The sequence below is a fragment of the Cylas formicarius genome, unplaced genomic scaffold, assembly GCF_029955315.1.
Source record: "Cylas formicarius isolate icCylForm1 unplaced genomic scaffold, icCylForm1.1 PGA_scaffold_5__7_contigs__length_24384050, whole genome shotgun sequence".
NCBI classification, from domain to species: Eukaryota; Metazoa; Arthropoda; class Insecta; order Coleoptera; family Brentidae; genus Cylas; species Cylas formicarius.
Genome location: NW_026844341.1, coordinates 23517039 through 23538919, shown reverse-complemented (window position 1 = coordinate 23538919; position 21881 = coordinate 23517039). Strand labels below are relative to the sequence as shown.

The following is a 21881-nucleotide window of genomic DNA, read 5'->3' as shown; positions in this document are numbered from 1 at the left end:
ACCACCAATTTGTAATAATAACAATAACAATAATTGACATGCCTGGTTTGTTTTGTGTCCCCTTGCCAATACAAAATGGTAACGATAAAAATGATATTAGTCGTAAATCGAGTTATTACATTAACAAATCATAAAAGTTGATTTAACGACCGTTTAATTTCGCCAGATGAATTTCCAGCAGCGTTGGTTTTTCCCGAGACGTTTCCATTATTGTTTTCGCAACGTGTGGTGTCGGTAGCGAACTTCGCAAAGGTAAGACAAAAAAGAACGGAAAATAGTACCTTTCTGATTCTAATCTAATAAATTATCATTTTTCTGAATTTCTTCAAAATAAAATCAATTTTTCATTTAGAATGGTCGAAGTGTCTGAGATAAATCAAAACATATAACTCAGTGCTGCCTGTAAAAAAGTTACTTTCCTGATCGGTCGAAGTTATCAATAGCGAAGTCAGAAAAATGGACGATCGAAGCTGTTGTTGCAAAGTAGACTTCGCCGGAATGTCATTATAAAGTTATTTCTATTGGTTATGTCATTTGAACAAAAGTGGATTTTTCTTTAATCCTTTTGATTTTGTTTTCCTTAATTATCCATCCTAGTAGAATTTTGTCAAAATCCGCGATGTTTCTATAAATAACTATCAATAATTCTCCGACAACTCAAAAGTAATATTAATCGCCAGAAGCTAATATCAGCAATTGCTGTTGTGAAGCGTGAACTGTTAAGTCAAGAATTTCATTTCCCAACTAACTAAAACCCTTACTGCGTTATACAAGGAGGAAACAGCACCACCACTTTAATTTCGTGTTAAAACGTTCATGGCAGCGTATTTATTATCCGTCACTGATTAGCGGTGTAAAATAAACTGACCTGCCCCAACGCGTCACACTAGTGATCCCTCGGATCGATCCGACAAAACCGAAGTCACCCCCTCCCTCGCACGCAGCACAGCATCCCTGTCACGTCCCGGAACACCGTAGCGTAGTTTGGGGAAAGACGTCGACGAGGGTGGTTGCGTTCTTGACACTTGCCCCTCTGCGAAGGGTGTTTTGCATTGCCCGAGGTAAATATACCCTGCCGAGCATCGTTGTCGTGACGGTGTTGCGTTAATCACCCTCTATAGTTTATACGGCGACATCGTGTGGGATTCGATCTTAATAACGCGCTGGTTGAAGTGTACGATGGGCAGAAAGAAATGGGTGATAATTGGGTCAGGTATAGCTCACTGCACCATTTAAGTCGAGCAAAGCTATTGCTAATAATACATCTCCGGGAACTTTTAAAATGAACGTTGTTTATGTCACGCGGGGTATAGTATACGGCTTAGAACCTCTCTAATCACACTACTTAAATTCTTAGAACTTATACTTATGAGTCAAGATATATTTATAAGCCCTTTTTTGTCTCGTTGTTTCCTATACCCTCCGCCTTTTCTTATCAGACCTTCAGAGGGAGATACCGACAGTCCACGAGGAAATATGTCCGTCAGCGACAAAGCAGTATCCACGGAAGATCTATGCACCGATGAAGGCACGGACTCTACAGCGCTCGGCGTCTTGAAACTGGAAGCGTTCCTCAACACCCTCGTCGAGAACAAAGTCGAAGCTTTAAAAAATGAGAACGTCAAAGCTGCGAGCCTCCATTCGAGTCCTAAAAGGCTCTTTCAGCGACTCAAGGTCAACTCGTCGCCTAAAATCACCGTCAAGGTCGAGCGCGAACGCAAAACCGCCTCGAAGCATCGCCAGAGGGCCAAGCGCCGGAAGACCGTTTCGGAAGCGAGCCAGTTCAAACGTAAAGGTACAGCAAGTCCGTTGCACCTATCGCCCCAACCGTTTCTCTAATATTCGTGTTAGTTTTAAGGCAGGAACCTTCGACGTCGTCGCCGGATAGTCAAATCTGTAGGCAGCAATCTATCAGCGACGATGAGAAATATCGCTACGGTCACTTCTACAACAGCTGCGTGGAGGGCAGTTGCCTCTCGTTACCGGAGACGACCAACGTGTGCTACTGCCACGGGGAAACCCACAGGATCATGTAACTTTCGCCGGCCTGTGTGTAAATTTTGGTACCACATGGGAAGTTTTTTGATATTTGTTGTTATGCAAAAATACGTCATCAAAAGTTTCGCTTATTTTAACTTCATTTTGTTTTGTCATGGATTCGTTGCTTCCCCAGAAGGTATTCCTATGAAAAAAATTTAGTTATAGTAAGAGAGACATCCGACACCATATAGGTTCTAAATTTATGCTACTTTGATATGTTTGTTTCCCCATAACGTTGCCAAAATTTTCACCCCACGCTGCAGACGTCCCCGTAAACGAGGCGAGTTTCAGGCCAGTGGCGTGCGACGACTACGTGTCGTTAAAGATCGACGAGTACGGCGACGTGGAGACGGAGATCATGCTCGACCAGGAGGAGGTGCGCCGCGTGCGGAGGAAACGCAGACGAAGGAGGAAAAAGAAAATGAGAAAGCGGTGAGCGCCTCGAAGTTGCTGTAAGCAACCTGACCGCTCGATTTTCTCAGGCTGCCGATGAATCCGCACTTGGCCGAGACCGGCTTCGACCAAGAGAGCTTCAAGCACCTCAACGACGACGAACTACCACCTAGAGCGAAATGGACCATCGTCGCCACCGCTTGCCTGCTGCTTTTCATGTGCCTGTTGCTTGTTGGGATCACCCTCAGGATGGCTCCTATCATTGACGAAATAGGTAAGCATTTTGAGCTGATTTTAAGGTGAGGGGTAATTGGAGTAATTTCTGAACGAGATAGAGTAAAATCCGCTTATACGTCAAAGGCTCCATTTTTTTGAGAAACAAAACAAATGGTTAAAACCGCATGGTGATATCTTCACTTCCAACCGAGACATACGGTGTTTCTCAATTTTCGGCCCTTCTGAAAATTGCCAATAACTTTTTTATTTATGAAAATTTTGGATTCGAATGAAAACATTATTGGGGCATTTTTTTAAAAGGCAAATGCAGTGGCGTACTCAGATTTTTTAAACAGGTCTACGTTTTCTCACAAAACTTTGCCCGTGCCCATGTCCAGACCTTTTGCAGCAGTATATATTCGTTGGTTCAAATGATGAAGAAAAGGCGGAAATATACGTACATATCTTTTATTCTGTCACACATAATTTTGGTGGACGAACTTAACCTTCTAGTCCATTTAGCAATTTAAAATGTGTTACAGGCCAGAAATTACTTTTGGTTAAACACCTAAGTTTAGTCCACAATATTAAATAACATAATTTTAACAGGTGCCAAATAATAGGAACACAGATATGAAATCCTTGTGATAGTATAAATGGTGCATGCGCCAGTGAAACACATATTCGGCATTTTCCCCAATAAAAAAATCACGTTTGATACACGAGAATATATAGACGGATCGCAAGTGTATTTTTGGCAGTTTCAATTTTAAGAGAACAACTTCGTTTCGGACCCTTTTTTTTATTTTAAAATCGGAGTTTCCGTATCCATATTTTAAGGTAAATTCAGTTGATATCACGTTTTGTGGATTTGAATATATTGGGTAAAACGAATTTAAACAACTCCGGTAACTAGCGAGGAAGGCCACTAACAATCTGGCCTTTTATTTTCGGGCGTTATAAATGGCCATATCAAAATAACAATCACTAGTTTGTTGGGACAGCCATAGACAGGCATTTTATTTTGCCGATAACTCGCAAGAAGGTCGCCCAAGGTGAAAGGTGAAGCGCGTGTCTCGACAACCATTGAAACTAGAACATTCTAGACGATCACCAGAGAAAAACAGAGCAATAGCACTAAAATTTGGTATTTGTGAGTAATTTACATTTTCTAATGATTTTTTATATGTGTTCCAAAAGAAAAAATCCATGAAAGCGAAGTTGGCTGGCCAATCCATAGATTCGCCGTTCCTTATCCAACCCCCGGGATATTCCATGTTAAGAAACTGTTGAACTTGCACAACATTGACGGGAGGGGCACCGTCTTGCTGCCATATAATCAGCGCTGATATATTTGCTCCTCTAAGAGTTGCAAATAATGTTCTCCAGTTAACTTTTGATCCATAAATATCGGATCCAAAATTGCTAATCTATGACCCCACACCATACATTAATTGATTGGCACCCCTGGGTTTTTATTCCGTGTATTTGTCTATTATTATGTAAAGACCAATATCGCGTATTTTGTTTATGACAACCTTATCTTGTCGTATTTTTCAAAAAATTCTTATTCTCATTATGTCTATTTAAAAAATCCAAAAAAAATGCATCCCCACTTGATATTGTTCTGCACTTAGTTTTTGAGTTTTTTGAAATTTAAATGCGTTATATTTATATTTTTTCTAAACTGGTCAATAGAGGAAAAACTGAATGCGCTTCATAGAATCCTAAAATGTTTTTAGTATTTAATTCGTTACCGGTTTTTGCAAATTTCTTTGCCAACCTGTTTTGTTTTATACGTCACTTTGAAGAAAACTTGGCTACTAACCCTACATTTCGTTTTTCTGTTTCTGTTTCTGTTTCTGTTTACTAACTGCACAACTAAAATACTAATATTGCCAAAAGCTGGTGTAATTAGGTGCACTTAAATTATTTACGGGCCAAACAGCATACGGGGTAGGACCAAAAATACAAAAATTATGTAATAGTAAATTACTTTTATTTCAAAAATTTGAGCAAAATGTTATTAAGAAAAATCTATTACAATTAAAAGTTGGGAATTAATATTCAAACAGAGCCTACTATGAAAAAAATAATATTCGAAAAATATGAATCAAATCATTGTTTTTTAGAGAAACGTAAATTTTATATTTCTTATTATTAATTGACAAACATAAAGTCCTACTAAAATAACAACCGTTATCCATGATAAAGAGATGAGAGTTTGAAGAAATTTTATTTCAAATGCTAACTATGGTTTGTACATGATGGATGTCCTGCGCATTCTTCTAGAATGTTACCGAATGGTTAAATAGAGAATTTGCTAACCAATGGTGAGGAAATACTGATCCACGATTAAATATTTTTAAATTGTGTAATCACAAATTGGTTACGATTATTTATCTTAGTAACTTTATTATGGCCATCTTCTGTTTTTCTTCATTAATAGATTTTCGTAATAATAAAATTTTTAAGTATCATTAAACATCGTTGCAAGACATTAAAATTTCGCTAAAAAATTAAAAATCTTAGTTAACTTTGCAAATAAGATGGAATTGGAACAAAAGTTTTATCTTGTTGTTGATATTAACTATCTATTAATTTTAAACCACTTTTTTTGCAACATTTTACCCTTGCGTAACTTTTGTATGCTTTATCCTACCCTGGATGCTGTTTGACTTGGAAATAATTTAAGTGCACCTTATTTTCTCTATATTAGAACTTTAATTGTGCAGTCAGTAAAGAAAAAACATACAACCACAGTATATCTAATATCTAAGTCATTTAATTTAATTTAATGTCCGCGTAATTTCTATTAATATAAGCAATTGAGGTGGTTGTTTGCTCAGCAAAGAAAAGCTTAGCGATAGATTATTATTGCTACTCTTACCGTTACAAACGATTTCCTAATTCCAACCTATTAATCAGGATAATGAATACGGATAACTGACAATCAGTCAATATCAAAAAATTGATCGAGCAAAAATAAACCCCTTTTAAAAATATTTACGATAGGTACCCGTCGGCTGATCGATTTCATTACATTTCTATACTGATGCAGAATCGCGAGCTTTCGAATAAAATCCAATTGTCGAAGAAGTGCCGTCTAAGTCTTGTCGAAAATTTTCGCAACTTAAACAACTCCTCGTCAAAATAAATAATGTATCGGAAACCTGTCGGCGCCTGTCTATAACGAAATTTCGCAGATAAGGAGGAAAATTCGCCATTCTTTTATATCGGGGAATATACGAAAATTATGTAAATAACGTCAGGCTAACAATTTCGTTTACGTTAAACCGCCCTACCAGCTCTATTAATAACGTACAACGCCAGTGGCGTAGCGATCTACCTTAGCCGGTCGAGAAGATTGCTTTATCCAATATTTTTGGATTCATTACACAGGTCTAAAAAATTCAACTTTTTGACAGATGTTTTAATTTGTAAAACTGAGTTTATGAAGTGTCCAAGTGGCATTAACGATTTTAGACCAATTAGTTTGTTGCCAACCATCTCAAAGATTTCATTGGTCAAATTTTCTTGGTCAGAGATACCAAAGAGTAGTTATATTATTCTGGGACCTATTCTGTTTTTAGTTTATGCTTTCTCTACTTTTCTTAAATTTCCAGCAGTAGTCTGCCGTCATCGTTATGCTCCCCTTGCCTTGGTATCGCCGTTCCATTTCCTTATTGTCCTGGTGAAACCTCTCTTCCTGTTCTTCGCTAACTGCTCCATGATGATAGTTCAAGTGTGGAAACAGGAAATGAACTTTCAAACTCATATTACAACCTAGACGATGAAAGTGTTGTAACATATTTTGAACAATACTTTTTTCCTAGGGCTTTAACAAACTCCTTCATCAAGTAAGGCTTGACATGAAGAGGAGGCAGTAAAACATTTTAGGGGACAACTAAACTAGCTACGTTTTTGCTACCAGGTGCTCTAGACTTGTTCTAGAGGGTCCAATGTCTATCTCGAAATATTGTAAAACCGCACTGTTATCCTAGGAGCATGCACAGCAATTTAAGGTCCATCACAAAGCATCCACTGATGTTTTTGGTAGTTTATTCCTGAGTAAAATATTGACATAACTCTTTTTCGGATACTAGATATGAGATCTGGGGGGACTTAAATATTGGGTTGTTCGGAAAGTCATTTCGTTTTTTTTGGGGAACATGAAAGACAGTTTTCGTATAATGAATAAATATTTTATTAAATTATATATTGGCCATTCTGGTCCAACACCTTTTGCCATCTTTCTGGCAGTAACATAATTCCCCTCCCATAAAAGTTTTGGTCCTTGCTGGCAAAAAACTGGTTCAGGTGGTTTTTGACATCTTCATTTGAGGTAAAGGTTTTGCCATCCAAAAAATTTTGCAGGGACCGGAACAAATAGTAGTCGGAATTCGCCAGATCTGGAGAATATGGTGGATGTTGCAGTACGTCCCATTGAAGCTGTAAAAGTTTTTGGCGAGTGACCAAACTTGTGTGAGGTCTCGCATTATCCTGGTGGAACACTACACCCTTCCTGTTGATTAATTCGGGCCTCTTCTCTTTAAGTGAATCATTCAATTTGTCCAGTTGATGGCAATAGACTTCTGAATTAATCGTTGTATTGTCCGGCAAAAGCTCAAAAAAAACGATTCCTTTGACATCCCACCAAACGGAGAGCATCACCTTTTTTTGGTGAATGTTGGCTTTTGACACGCTTTGAGCCGGTTCATCTTTTCTGCTCCATGACCTCTTGCGTTTAACATTGTTGTATACAACCCACTTTTTCGTTCCCAATAATAATCCGCTTCAAAAATGGATCATTTTCTTGACGTTTGAGGAGCGAATCACACACGTCAACGCGACGACACAAATTTCACTCCGTAAGGACATGGGGCACCCACACATCGAGCTTCGAGGTTAAGCCCATGCCTTTCAAATGGCCATAAACAGTCGAATTCGACAAATCTAATCTCTCACCGATCTCTCGTGTGGTTATTCGCCGATTTGCATCAACTAATGCCTTTATCGCATCTTTGTCAGCTTCGACCGGCCTTCCAGACCGTGGTGCATCTTCGACATCAAAATTGCCGGATCGAAATTTTGCAAACCAGTTCTGGCACTGGCGTACTGTTAACACACCTTCTCCATATACATCCGTCAATTTTTTTTCCCTTGGACAGCATTTTTACCTTTTCTGAAGTAAAAAAGTAAAATATGACGAAAATGCTTCTTATTGCTCTCCATATTTAAAAGGGCACCAACCAAAAACTACTGCGTAGAATTAATAGAACTTTTTCACACACAAGTCTTGCAATATCAGCTCTCAAGACATATAATGGTTATGCGGCTTAAGTGTGAAGTTGGTTTCGAAAAAACGTAATTAAGTCCTCTGACGGGAAAAAACGAAATTACTTTCCGAACAACCTTATAAGTTTAATTTTGTTTTGATACCGAATGTGAAACATTTTCAGCTCAGAGTAGAAAGGGAACGGTTTCGAAGGATTTGGTGTTTATTTGTATTTATGGTCTGATGAACTGGAATTTGAGTGTGCCAATCCTTTTGCGTGATATGCCAGGTGGTCCAGGATTAAACGGGTTTTTACGACAATTTTCAAAATATCCATTATAATGACACTGTGATCCGGAACACTATCTAATAGATACTTTTGAATTTAAGTTATGTTAGAAGTTCAGCGTTTGGATCTTCGTGATAGTCTAACCTAGAGTCATCATCAATATTCTTCACGGACAACAGTAAGCAGTTTGGAGTAAATCCCTCTTCTGATCTTGGATACTTTATCGTGTGTATCGTGAACCAAATTTCTAGGAAAATTATACAAACTTATGCACCGAAGAATCTACCTAATTAATAATTTTCAGTGGTGGTCCAAATCGGAGGGGGCTCTATGGCTTTAAGCATAGCTCGATTTTCGAGAGAAGTCAAAAACTGAAAACCGCATCGTGATATGTCAAGGCGTTTTTGAGCTACAGGGTGATCTTCAAAAATGTACGATTTTAAAGGCCCTCTATAACTTTTTTAATTGTAAGAAAATTATTTTTTTTAAGATTTTTTAAGCGGAAATCTCTCTATTTTATCCGTTTTGTCTTAGAGCCTTCAGTTCCCGAGATATCACATAAAGTCATAAAGTCAGTTTTCTAAAAACATTTTGTGTTTTTCAAGCACCCGCACGGCATTGCCTCGTGGAACTCTCCATAGCCCTGGTGGAGGTATTCGGGTTATTTTCTAATTTCTACCGTTAGTTCTTCCAAGTCTCTATCTGCGGCTAGGCTTCTATAAGTCCTGGCCCGCGGTTTTGTAAAGTCTTAACTTCAAAAATATTTTTTTCGTTACTTTGATTATAACATTTTATCATTTCGTACTTTTAAAAGTCTTCAAACATCATGGCAATTGTTTTTGTCTGATCATAGCTACCTGGATAGATACCGTAAAACTGCATAGGTCAGAGTTACGCACAGCCTACTATGGTAATTATCAGAAATTGCATATCGTTTGACAAGAAATTTTATTAGAAAACTAAGGTATTTAAAGGCTTTAATACAAAATGAGTGAAAGGTAGATCTGCCCTGAAGAAATCTTCAAAAAATGTTTTAATAAAAATCTGTCTGCTTAAAGCCCTAGAGGCCCCCGGGAATTTGGACCACCCTGTACAGCGTTTAAGGGTGAAATGGTATTTTTTTCTCGAATGGAATAATCCTCAATTTTTAAACTGAATGAACGAATGAAGTAATGGACTAGACAAACATGCATATTTGCTCTGACTGGCTTTTATCAAGATCGTAATTAGTTTATGGTGTAGCTTTCGGGGTATATGGCGTTAAAGTTTCAGAAGAGAAAAAGAGTTAGTTTATATGAAACGCAACGACACGACGCCACTGATCCGGGCGTCGAATTTAAAATAAAACGGATCGGGCGATCCGGAACCAGATCCAGAAAGCCAGGTAAAATGTACGCGGCGTCGAGTAACGCGAGTCGTTTTCTCCGGCCGCCGAGAAGCGACGAGAACATCCATTCGAGCGGCAGTTCGGTGACGTCGAGTTCGCCCCCTTCGGGGGCGGCGGGCGGCGGCGCGCGACTATTGAAAAGGACAACGTCGCTAGAGGAGGTTTACTTGTACCGGAAAAAAGCGAGGAAATCGAAAAATGAGCCCCGCCGGAAAAGTGTGCAGGTTATGCGGATGAGTGAGGAGGCGGCGAGGGGGAAGGCCCCCGGGGGGCGCGAAAATTCGCGGTGCAGCTGCGCGCTCGACGGCGGAAGGTAAAAAATTTGCCGAAATTTCGTCGGGGGATCTCAATCAGATATCAGGGGGGAAAAAGATCGACCAGATGGTGCATGTCCCGTGTGTTACAAGAGATTTTGGGAAAAAATAATATACATTTATTAAAATATAAAAGGGGGTTCATTAATATACGACGCAAACTTAGAGGCATATTTTTCACCTTGAAATGTGAAAAACAGTATAAACAGTAACACGCTTTGTCGCTGAAATTTCGAAGATTAATTATTTTATTTACCTCCCACAATTTTCGAAATGATTAGATGAAATTTGGTACACTTGATTCACATCAAAAAAGGAAATATTTAGAGTAACCCACAACTTTTTCCTAGGAAGCTAGTGGCCTTTAGTTATCATAGCATCCGACGCAGCATTCGATATATTTTTTAAATTTGTGAATATACCAAATTGTAGCTAATTATTCAAAAAGTTCTGCGAGATAAATTGAATAAAATAAATAAAAAGTTTTGACGCCGAAGCGTTTTCGAGACCACCTTTTTTCTTATTCCAAGGACGTGCCCCTAAGTGGTGCTGTATGTGGGCAAATTACCCTGTATAAGTAAATAAATAATTTGTTTCGGAGAAACAACATATTTAACGGTTTTATTTTAAATTTTTAAAGTCAAAAAAATTTAAAAAATGGGGTGCGATGTTTTCTGTTTATCTCGTTTTGGATATATGTGTTTCACCATTTACAAATCTTCTTAGATTCTTGCTGACGTTTCGCCAATCATTCGTCACTTCTTTAGAGCTAAAACTGAAACTGGCTCTGATTGTTAGGTTGCTATAGATTTCTATAGATTCTCTGATTTTTCGTTGGTAACTGCCGATTAGTATACGAGGAGGTACCGATAAAAAACCGGAATTGAATTGCCGCGGGCAGAGCTTGTATAGTACACCTTTCTGCCGCTAGGTTGTGGATAGTACAACTTATTGCGAGTTCAACGCCACCTTGGTTTTAAATTTAACTTGTTTTGTTCACTTGCAGTGCCATTTTTTGTTGACGCCGTTTTTTTGTTATTTCGTTTTTTTCGATGGCAAGTTTAAAAGAACAACGTGCAGCTGTGAAAAAGTGCTGCTGAAACTGTTTCAATGTTAAAAACAGCTTATAAAGACGATGCGATGGGAAAAACTCAAGTGTACCAGTGGTTCGTTCGCTTCAAAAATGGCGACGAGTCAATTGATGACCGACCTCGTTCTGGACGTCCAGCAACTGCTCGAATCGACGAAAATATTGAAAAGATTCGAGAGTTTGTGCTCACAGACCGTCGACAGACAATTGAACAATTATCAAAGATTAGTGGGTTGTCTTGGAGCACGGTTCTGACTGACATGCAAAAAGAACATCGAGTTGAAACATGTCGTGCTTTGAATCAAAAGCTTTAAACGGATCCAGATTTTCTTTCAAAGATCATTACTGGTGACGAGTCATGGTGCTATGGTTACGATCCAGAAACGAACCAACAGTCCAGCCAAAGGAAGACGTCACTGTCTCCCCGTCCAAAAAAATGTCGTCAGGTCAAATCAAACACCAAAACGATGCTGATTTGCTTTTTCGACATCAACGGCTTAGTTCATGCAAAGTTCGTTCCACCAGGTGAGACCGTTAATCATGCTTTTCATCTGGAAGTTTTAAGAAGATTGCGCAACAGTATTCGACAAAAAAGATCCGATCTGTGGCGGACAGGGGACTGGTTCTTTCACCACGATAATGCACCTGCACACACAGCCATTTCTGTTAAGCAGTTTTTGGCTAAAAATGGCGTGGTTCCTCTGCCCCATGCGCCTTACCCGCCTGATCTCGCTCCGTGTGACTTCTTCTTATTTCCACGTATGATTTGATAACATTGAAGAGGTCAAGAAAAAAACGAGGAATGAGCTGTCGGCTATAGCCAAAGATGAATATAAAAAATGTTTCGAACAGTGGAAGCACCGCTGGGACAAACGTATTAGTTGTAATGGAGAGTATTTTGAAGGGGATAAGGTCGTTCTGTGATTTTCGAAACAATATATGGTTTATAAAAAATGAATCCGGTTTTTTTTTGGGTACGCCCTCGTATATGTCGTAGTCTTAAGGCTCTTTCATGTTCTTTTAGTCTCGATATTTTTCGTTCTCTCCAATGTATTCTTTGCTACATATCCATGGAACGCTGTAATCTTAAACGGAATTTTTTCTTTGACGGAATTTTTTTGGACAATTAGTAAATTTTATATTTGATATGTGATTGATTAGTGATGCTTTTAATGTAAGGAAGGACAACAGTGGCAAATGTGAGGTTGCTTTCGGACTTTAGAAGGTTGTGGTGAAGATTATTAGATAGAAGACCACTGACTCGGGTTGATTGATTGATGTGACTATGCATTAAGGTACCGGTCTGTGTGTGTGTGATTAATATGAAAAGGGCGAGAGATTCTCGGATTTTAATACATCCGAAATAATGTTGAGAGTGTTAGGAATAGGCACTTATTCTTATCATCAACCGATGCAGGAGGAATCCAGACGATTTGTAAATGGTATTAAGGCAGCTTGTGGAAATTTTTTTTGAAAAAAATAAGCATATGTCACTCTCATTCGCTCAACCATCCATGTTCTCACCTGGGCGATAATTCAGCTATTATTGCAAAATTTCAACATTCTCTCTTTCAACCCACAAAAACTATGAACTAGTGACATTTTGTCTTGAACAGTTTCGATTTAATAATAAAATTGATATATTTTTTTCGATGGATGCCTACTTCACATACTTTCAGCTGTTTCAGAATTTTTATTACCTTTCAAAAGTGTTGTCCCTCTGGGGATTTTTATTTTGAAAAAAAAACACTAGAGTTTAAATCTGCTCAGGTAAATCGTCTAAAGGCGTTGAAATTATACTCTAACGAAGAATGATTCTTCTATAAAGTTTTAATAATAAATAAAAATAATAGAAATTTGATTGAAATTCAAATAATACCATAGTCTACTTAGTGGCTTTTTAGCTATAACTACTTGTTGCTTAACGTAAAACTCCAATCAGAACACACTTATTGGATTACTCATCACTAATATGTCATGGGCCAGCTTATCTATACAATATCCACAACCAAAACCAAAAACCAAAAAGTTGTAGCGTCATGCCAGCGTAAATCTTTCATTTCCCTCTGATATCTGGACGCGGGTGTGGGTTTTCGTAGCAGAAGAACGTCGAGCGCGAGCGCCAGGAGTGACCAGAAGCGCAGGAAAAGCGACACGGCTACCCATGAGCAGAGGAGAAAGATGAAACGCAGGAGGAAAATTATCAAAGTCATATTGGCGGTGTACCTCTTCTTATTCTGCGTTAGCATTTTGTGCGTAGTGGTGACTTTGACTCATAGAACTACCGCGGTGGTGAACGGGGGAAACTACACCAAGAATTTGACTTACTATACGTTCTCGCCCCACCCCGAACTGCGGAACGACAGATAAAACGTAACGGCCGGCCAAGTCGTCAGTACCATTTTGGAGTCACGCAAGTTTCGTTGTTAATCGTCAGCAAAAGTAAGCATCTTGTATGACTCGCTGCAATATGACGATTTCCACTTAATTATACCAGGTGTCCCGATAAGGCAATGGGGACGTATTAAAAATAAGTAAAGCCGACAAGGGGCGTAATTGTTATCTTGAAAAAAAATTCAAATATTTTATAATAAATACGATATGAATCATTAGATGATTAAAAGAACATAACACTCAATGGGAAAAATTTCCACTCAATGGGTTGTTATTAATATCTGAATAACCCGAATTTACCAATTTTTTTATTTAGGATGCCGAATGAATGGTGCGTTACGAAAACAAAGTGTTCGTAACGCACCAAATTATCCTGTAGCTGACATTTCTACGTTTTAATAATTAATCGGTTTAGCCAAATTTTATTTATTATTAAATAAGTTAAGTAGTAAACTATGAGTAGAAATAATCAGTATTTGGTTCGTCGATTTCTTTTAGGCACTCGATTATGGACATTTTTATTCCAACAAGCAGTACCAAACTCAACTCCCTGTAGGTAAACAACTTTTTAAGCCTGACAAACGCTGCTCGTGCAGTTTCAATTCATGTTTTTATTTCTTTGATCTGATCAAGTACTTGTACGAGTCTTCTTTTTCAACGGATATTCATGCGTAGTGATTTAGTAAGGACCATCAGTTTTGTTAAGGTTGATGTCTAGAGGCTATTCATTGCTGCATCAGATTCATTAGGTTTGGAATATGACCCCACTGTAGATACTGAAAAGCAGTGGTGACAGAACCCAATGGATATTTTAATCCTTCGGTATATTGATCTTCCACTCAGACTTTAACTGTTAGTTTTTCATGTTGCACCTTAGTCCCCTAGATACATATCCTCATTCATGTGGAAGGCATCTTTTTCTTTTCCTTTTCGAGGGTCCTGAAAATTCGGCTGTGGATAACCGTAAGAAACACTTTAAATGTATGACTCATCAAGGATATGGTACTACGGTCAGCACAGGTTGTGGCATTTGGCTTATTAGGGATCGCAACGGATCTCGACCGAAGCCATTTTCCAGGACAGGTCTAATAACACATCAATTACATCTTGTTCAATTGGAATCTCATCAGGGGCTGTGACTCTGCCACCTTTTGAATTTTATATCGGAATATCGGAGGTCCTGTAATATTCTTTTGATTAACCGTTAGGTTCGTTTTGTTGTCATGGAATAACTGTGATTGCGTCCATTAAGCTATTGTCTCTTTCGTATCTCCAATTATATTTCCCTTACTATTTTATCTTGTGAAGCATCAAATGGCGACATGAAAGGTACGTTACTTTCGGTCAGATAGAAACGAAATTTGTTTTCAAGACAATTGTGATAATTAGAAATGAATTATTGCAGTCAAAAGAGATTTTTTTCAGTTTTTAAATCGTTTTCCGCGTCTTGCTACTTTAATGCGTCAATAGTCAATAGTTAGTTATAGAGTTAGTGGTTAAAAAAAAATTTAATGGGAAAATCAGTGATAAAATATTTTTTCAGAAAGTTTGCGATCATCTCAGAAAACCCCACCTGGGGCGTCATGATTGGTAGCATTGTAAAAGCCCTTTTAACGATTTCAAGTTCGTTAAGCCTTTTTGGAGATATGAACATTCGTTTACTTTACTTTCCTGGCAGAGCATTAAACAAAAAGGTTTGAATTCGTCTCAGCTTTAAAATAGTACGCATTTTAACTATGGTTAACCTAGAAACCTTAATTTGCTGAAAACCACCAATTACGCCCTCTTGGTGGCCAATTTTGTTTTAGAATATTTACTTTTTTTTTTCTTTAGGATGCAAAAACGTATTTTACGGACTATGCTGTTTAAGCCGTAGAATTTTTCATGTCAAGGCTTATGTCCACAACACTGTTTATGGACACTTCGTAGTAGGTACAGGCTAAATTGTGCCACTTATGTATAAAGCAACTCTAAATTTTATATGCTCTCAAAAAACTCAGATATATATATTCTGTTTAGACTGTAAAAATGTAATGGATGTATAGGACTTTAAGTTGGCATTGCTGTTCAAGATGGCGACCGATTTAACAGCTGTCAAATGATTTATTCTCAGTTTGGTTTCGCAATTCGTCATGAATAGACTCGCGCCTGAACAACGCTTGCAAATAGTGCAATTTTATTTCGAAAATAATGGTTCTGTGCGGAATACGTATCGCACACTACGTCAATTTTATCGTTAACCATGGTAACGTTTTTACACCACGTTTGCTCTTATTGATAACTCGCATCCCCGAGACGTCGTACGGTGCGTACAGAAGAAGCTATTGCTGCTGTAGAGCGTAGCATTGAGGAAGACCCGAGTGAGTCCCTCCGCCATCGAGCACAGGAATTGGATCTGTGATCTTTTAATACGTATTGTTGTTTGTTATTGTCTATACAGGGCGTTCAGAAATTGAGTTCGGAGAAAAAATTCAAAATAGTATCTTGTAACAAAAATCCGAAATCGTAACATTTTGAATAAATTGATTTTTTTTAATTTTATTTTTAACGGTATTTTACACACAGCTCTGATTTAGTGCAAGTCATCGTCACAAAATAAAAGTGTTTCAGGAACCTGTCAGTAGAAGGCCCTTTACCACTTTTTTTCATTTTGCTTATATTGTATTTATTTAGGCTGATATTGCAAATTTTTTTTTAGCCACAAATCGACTTTTTATTTACGCAAAGGTGATACTGGATATCGCGATATGCATTTCTGCTACGGAAAAGGAGGCCAGCATTATTAACCTGCATTGCCGAATATCATTTTCACGCAAAACTCCCCAAACTGTAGAACAAGCAATTCTTTCCTGAGTAGCAAGTTTCGTCGTACTGGTTGACCCGTCAGCCTCCACATTTTGAAGTATTCTTTCTTCTCTTGCAGCGCATACCTAGCATATACATCAGGCTTGAATGATCCTCTTTTATCAAGTCTTCTGTGGATGTTGATGAATGTCTTAGCAGATGGAACTTATATATTGGGATAAACCTGCATATCGCAATATTCAGTCTTTGAATATTCCTGATGCGCCATCACAGTAGCAAGTAGATAATAAGCTCTTTAAATAGAAACTGATTAATCACATTTACAGATCAAATTCGTGCCGAGAATAAAAAATCGATAACGATAAACGATAACATTTGTCGACTTAAAACAAGAGCAACAATTATTCAGGATTTGGGATTCTACTTAAGGCAATCTGTTCTAGTTTGCAATGACAGCCTAAATAAATAAAATACAGTAAAAATAAAAAAAATGTTCTAGATAAAGTGCCCTCTAGGGACAGATTTCTGCAACACTTGACAAGCTATAACTCGGAAAATGTTACGATTTCCAATTTTTGTTACATAACTTACTACCACACTTTTTATAAAACTTCTGGATTCCTCCTGCGTCGGTCTTTGCTGAGTCGAACTTGATGTCCCTCGAACAATATAAAAACAGGTACAGAGTAAAATCAGGGCCAGTTTCAGTCAAGCTCTGAAGAAGCCAACAGGATTATTGGCGAAACGTTAGCTACTTCGGGTTGAGCTACTTAGAGAATTGCACAAATATTTTAAATATACCAACAGTCATGAAATTTTAACCAAATAAAAAAAGTACCATGAAAAACAACTTAAGAAAGTAACCTTTCTAAACATAAAAAGTTTCCAGATTACTTCATTGATGATGAAGGTAGCGAGTATGTCGATTTACACGCGACCTCTGAAAAATTTAACGACTCTTTTGTGGAAATAATAAATAATATAAAAACAACACAAACAACTAATAAAAAATCTTCAAGTCCAAGTCTATTCGGAACACCTTTCACGGGTGTTCAACTTCGTTGGATTATTTCGTCAGTTACAAAAAAAATTCAGCTGGGTACGATGAAATACCGATTTTATAGTTGAATCTCTTACTTTTCTGATTAATCTGTATACGGGGGAATAGTCACGCCTGCATTGAGTCGTTTTTGAAGCATCGTGGCCAAAGAGTTGTGCTTAGAAGTTATACTTCTGTGATTAGATCCACATCTAAAGAACTCACGAGCGGTGTCCCACAGGGAAGCATACTGGGACCTTTATTATTTATAATATTTATTAATGATATATTTGATTCTTTCCCGGAGAATTATGTCGGGAAGGTCTGACGTTCTTGGCCACTAGGGCTATTCTGAGCGTAACGGTATTTGTTTGAACGGGACAAAGACTGAGATGATGATGATGTTTCGCTTAGGGATTTGAACAAGAGCTTATTGGTTAGAATGCAGGATAAATCCATTAATTAGACTGACGTTTGTCCATAGACAGTAATTTGTCCTGGATAGGTCAAATTGACTACGTATTAAACAAAATGGCTCTACATTCCATGTAGAGTTTGTTGTCTCCACAAAGTTTGGTTTCCCTGCCTCGTGTTCAGATCAAACGTGATTTCTCGGTGCTGCAAATTAAGTGGCGTGAACCCTTTGTCCTCCTCGGCGATCAAATGTATTAAGCGGTCCTGCGAGTCTAGAAGTCGTTGGCATAGACTATAGATGTTCACTAGACCTCTGCCTCCGCTTGAGTGAGTACAGGAATAGCCCTGATTCTTGGCTGACAGTTTGGTGTTTAATACTTTGGCAATCCTGCTCTTGTATTTTTCGGTAAATACTTTTTTCAATTGGGAGTGGTCAATTCGTATTATTATTATTATTATTATTATTATTGTTAACAAAAACCGACGCAGGAGGAATCCAGAAGTTTTATGGAAATTTCTTTGAAAAATGACATACTGCCATTATTTTACCCCATTGAATCTTTCCTTCAAGTCTCCGAACTTAATATCCAAACACCCTGTGTATTTGTTATTTATCTAACATCATTATTATAATAAAATGTATTGAAAAATGATTTAATTTTTACAACAAACTCTGACATCCGATGCGCGTGTTTCAGTTCGCGAAGAGAACGAAAAACTGATCAACTCCATCGCCAACGCGGGCAACATGTCCGCAGAATCCGTCCCGTCGGCAGCCATAAGATGAAGAAGGTCTGACGAACATGCTGACGTCACTTACGCGAGGAGCTCCCCAAAAACATCGCCCACGAAAATAATAACATGCTGTATATTGTTTTTGCGCGTCGACCTATATTTTCCGGACGTAAATTCAACCGACGCGACCGTAAAATAACGAATAGCCGCAATCTAGATGTGCGGAATTGTGCGGAAAATGTTTACGGCGGCTATGAAACAATCGAATTTAATTAAAACACGCCGCGGCCGTATGTTTCGACTGACGGTTTTGATAGCGGTTTCCCGCTTTTGTTTTTGCCCCAAACGTAGATTTTTTTATTCCAGTTACTGGGCGAATTAATATACTAGATGTACACCGCGTGCCAAATAAAACGATCCGCTATACGATCTGGAAACGCATAGGAGATACGAAAAAAAGTTTCGTACAAAAGTTTCTTGGACGCTCCTGAAGATACAGGGTGTCCCAAAACGTCTCGTCCGACATCAACTTTGTTATTTTAAATATAACACCCTGCAGATATCGACATTTTTGGAATCCTTGGTTAAAATAAAGGTAACTGTCTTAAGAAGTTCTTATTCGAATTTTGCACAGTTTAGGCATAAATTGAGGTTATGTGTTTTTTTTTTTCATATTTTGATTGCCCCATATAAAACTCCACTGATATAGTATTGAAAATTTAGCCATAGACTAAGAAGATGACTTTTAAAGCTGCCCACATTAGGTCACTTTTTGGCAATACTTATTATTATTATTGCTGACAGTACAGGGTGTCCACTAATACGTGGAAATTTTGAGAAAAATCGACTCTATACTACACAACACTTTAACAGACTTAACAATCCTTCAGAATTCATATTTAAAGAAACATTTTATAGTTGATTATCTAGCTTTCAGTCAACCTAATAACAAAAATAAATAATTAAATTTTATAGGTCAACCAAAAAACTATAACTGATGTAAGATACAAATAAAATATATACTAACAAAAAACTTGCAACTATGAACTTTTTGAAAAACAACAAAAACAAACAGAAATGACAAAGTTTGTTTATACCTTAATTGTGATGCCATAGCCAACTACATTTTTAAATATTTTGATATTTCTTTCTTGTTTTGATGCCAGAGGGAAGTTTTATTAAATCTGTATTATTAGTAATAGGTTTTGTTCATATATCTCGAATATTATATCTTTAAAGGAAGTAGTATCACGTCTTTGAAATCTAAAAATACCTAATATTGCCAACAAATGACCAAACGGGGGCAGCTTTAAATTCAACAAGAATTTATACGGGTGTTATCTTAAACCTCGGATATCTCGAAAAGTAAGTAAGATTTTAATATGCGAATAAATTACAAACTTACATTATTTTTTGTCCTGGTATTGATATCTGAATATTTGAGATTTTCTTAATTGAATTCGCCAAAATGGAGTTGTTTGGGGCACCCTGTATAAGCTGAGGCTTATCCGTCAAATTGATGGAATAGTGCATCATATCCTTGTCTGTGGTAAAATTTTCGTTGCAATACTTGCATCAGTAACGTCACAATACAATTTTATATGGAACAATCGAAATATGAGAAAAAAACATAAAACCTCAATTTCTGCCCAAACCATGGAAAAATTCGAATCATGGTTTCCTAAGAAAGTGACATTTATTCTAACCAAGAGTTCAAAAAATGACGAAATATACAGAGTGTTTCATTTAAAATAACAAAGTTATATTTTAAAACTTCAGGAGAGTCCACGAAACTTTAGTACGCAACTTTTTTTCGTATTTCCAGATCGCATAGTGGATCGTTTTATTTGGCCCACGGTATACCTAAAAACACTTAAAACTATCTAATAAAGCTAAGCAAACTTTCCGATATTTAACCTGATGATTGATTGGGTCCAAATAAGAACCACCTTCACCAATATAAATTTGATGACATCTGAATTTCGGCAGTTTTCTATGTTATCCGGGGTCGGAAATATTAAAATCGTATATTACTCCGCTGGTACAACCCTGACCACCTCCGTTTTAAAAAAACCATTTCGTTACACAAATATACCGGTGTAGCAATACAAAGTATCAAAATTACTGGTTAGTTTGGTTACTGGTTAAGGGCCATTCCTATAAAGCTATTTTCAATGCACAATAACTACGTAATGACCACTATTACTCATATTCAATGACATTAAACTATACGGGGGGACCAAGTTTTCGAACACATACACCGTTCATTTTGATACACGTGGTTTTAAAGGCAAATAACAGAAATTTATGGGTAGACCTTCACAAGTCGAGAGTAAGATAAAAGAAGGTTGAAAATGGATATTTCCATAGATTTTCAAGAGATTTATCCCTGAAGGAATATGAGTAAAAATAAACTTATTGACTTCCATGCTCTCTATTATTCGCTACCATAACGTATTGCCTGGTCAGGTGTAGAGGCCAAGAATGTCCAAATATGGTTCTATCGCCACGAGGTTGCGAATGAAGTATCCTATTTAGTATTTGACGATGTGTCAGAGCTTTAATTCTTCAACTCGAGGTACTGCCTTCGCGTGGGTGCGATTGTTCCGGCCCTGACACTTTAATGATGAACCAAATAAGAACGTCAAAAACAAAGCATCAGTTCCCCGGTTTCAGGAATCAGGACTGGCCTGCCCTCAATATCAAATACCGTCGAGATCTCGATTTTAAAAGACTCTGTTATGTTTTGACAATCACGAACCTTTAACTTTGCTCAAATCAACGTAACACGTAATACGTAATGTTTAGTCCGGGTCCTAAGTGTTTTTCTGTTACGGTTGATGTGATATGTAATGTGTAAACCCTCACCCCTAACCAACCCCCCCCCCCCAAACCCCAAACCGCGATGACTATTTTGATTAATTATATATATATATATGTATATAACGATAAATGTATATTTAGGCAGCTGCGGCGTTAAGCAAGTTCTGATCCTTTAGGACATTCATGTGGTGTGGCGGGTTCTTTGACTTATCCCTAAATATGCGGAGGGATAAAGGGACTAGAGCTTTTTCGCAGTACCGTTAGGCAACTTGAAAGATGCGAAACTGCACGGTAAACACCCCTACGTTCATTTTAGCCCTCCAGCTGTCTCCAGAAAATGTTACGAATTGATTTTGTTCGTCGATTGACAACGAACCATGATGAGGTTGTTTTCCGCAAAATGTATGTCCTCTGTAACCTTCGGATGGAGTTATAAGACAATCAATGACGTCTTTTCCGTTAAATATACAGATCGCGTGTTGTTATTCTATTCTGATAAATAATATTTTTTCAATGAATCGATGCTAATTATGTTATAAGATGTATATGTATTTTTCCTCAAATGTGTAAAAAAAATAATCAAAGTTTTAAATGGTGTTCTTAAATATAACTGTTACATGTGCAAAAATTGAGGTTAAATGAAAATAAAACCTGTTACCGTTTG

General features: G+C 37.6%; 1 protein-coding gene across 2 annotated transcripts; it reads left to right on the top strand.

Moving 5' to 3' along the window:
• The first annotated feature begins 112 nt into the window (after positions 1-112).
• On the top strand, positions 113-21871 carry LOC132702544 (uncharacterized). Of its 2 annotated transcripts, none has more exons than XM_060671235.1 (6): positions 113-252; positions 1440-1795; positions 1852-2032; positions 2332-2472; positions 2523-2707; positions 18358-21871. In XM_060671235.1, the coding sequence occupies exons 2-6, from the start codon at positions 1477-1479 to the stop codon at positions 18444-18446; spliced, it is 915 nt and encodes a 304-aa protein (XP_060527218.1). In that variant the 5' UTR covers positions 113-252; positions 1440-1476; the 3' UTR covers positions 18447-21871. The 2 variants fall into 2 exon arrangements, with proteins under 2 accessions (XP_060527218.1, XP_060527219.1); XM_060671236.1 differs by lacking the exon at positions 113-252 and adding an exon at positions 1002-1061.
• The last annotated feature ends 10 nt before the right edge of the window (positions 21872-21881 follow it).

Excerpts from the sequence above, each read along its gene's own strand:
- LOC132702544 (XM_060671235.1), top strand. The coding sequence starts at position 1,477 with ATGTCCGTCAGCGACAAAGCAGTATCCACGGAAGATCTATGCACCGAT. Across the intron at positions 2,033-2,331 it reads GGGGAAACCCACAGGATCAT|GCCAGTGGCGTGCGACGACT; the intron begins GTAACTTTCGCC and ends GGCGAGTTTCAG. Across the intron at positions 2,473-2,522 it reads AAAAAGAAAATGAGAAAGCG|GCTGCCGATGAATCCGCACT; the intron begins GTGAGCGCCTCG and ends CGATTTTCTCAG.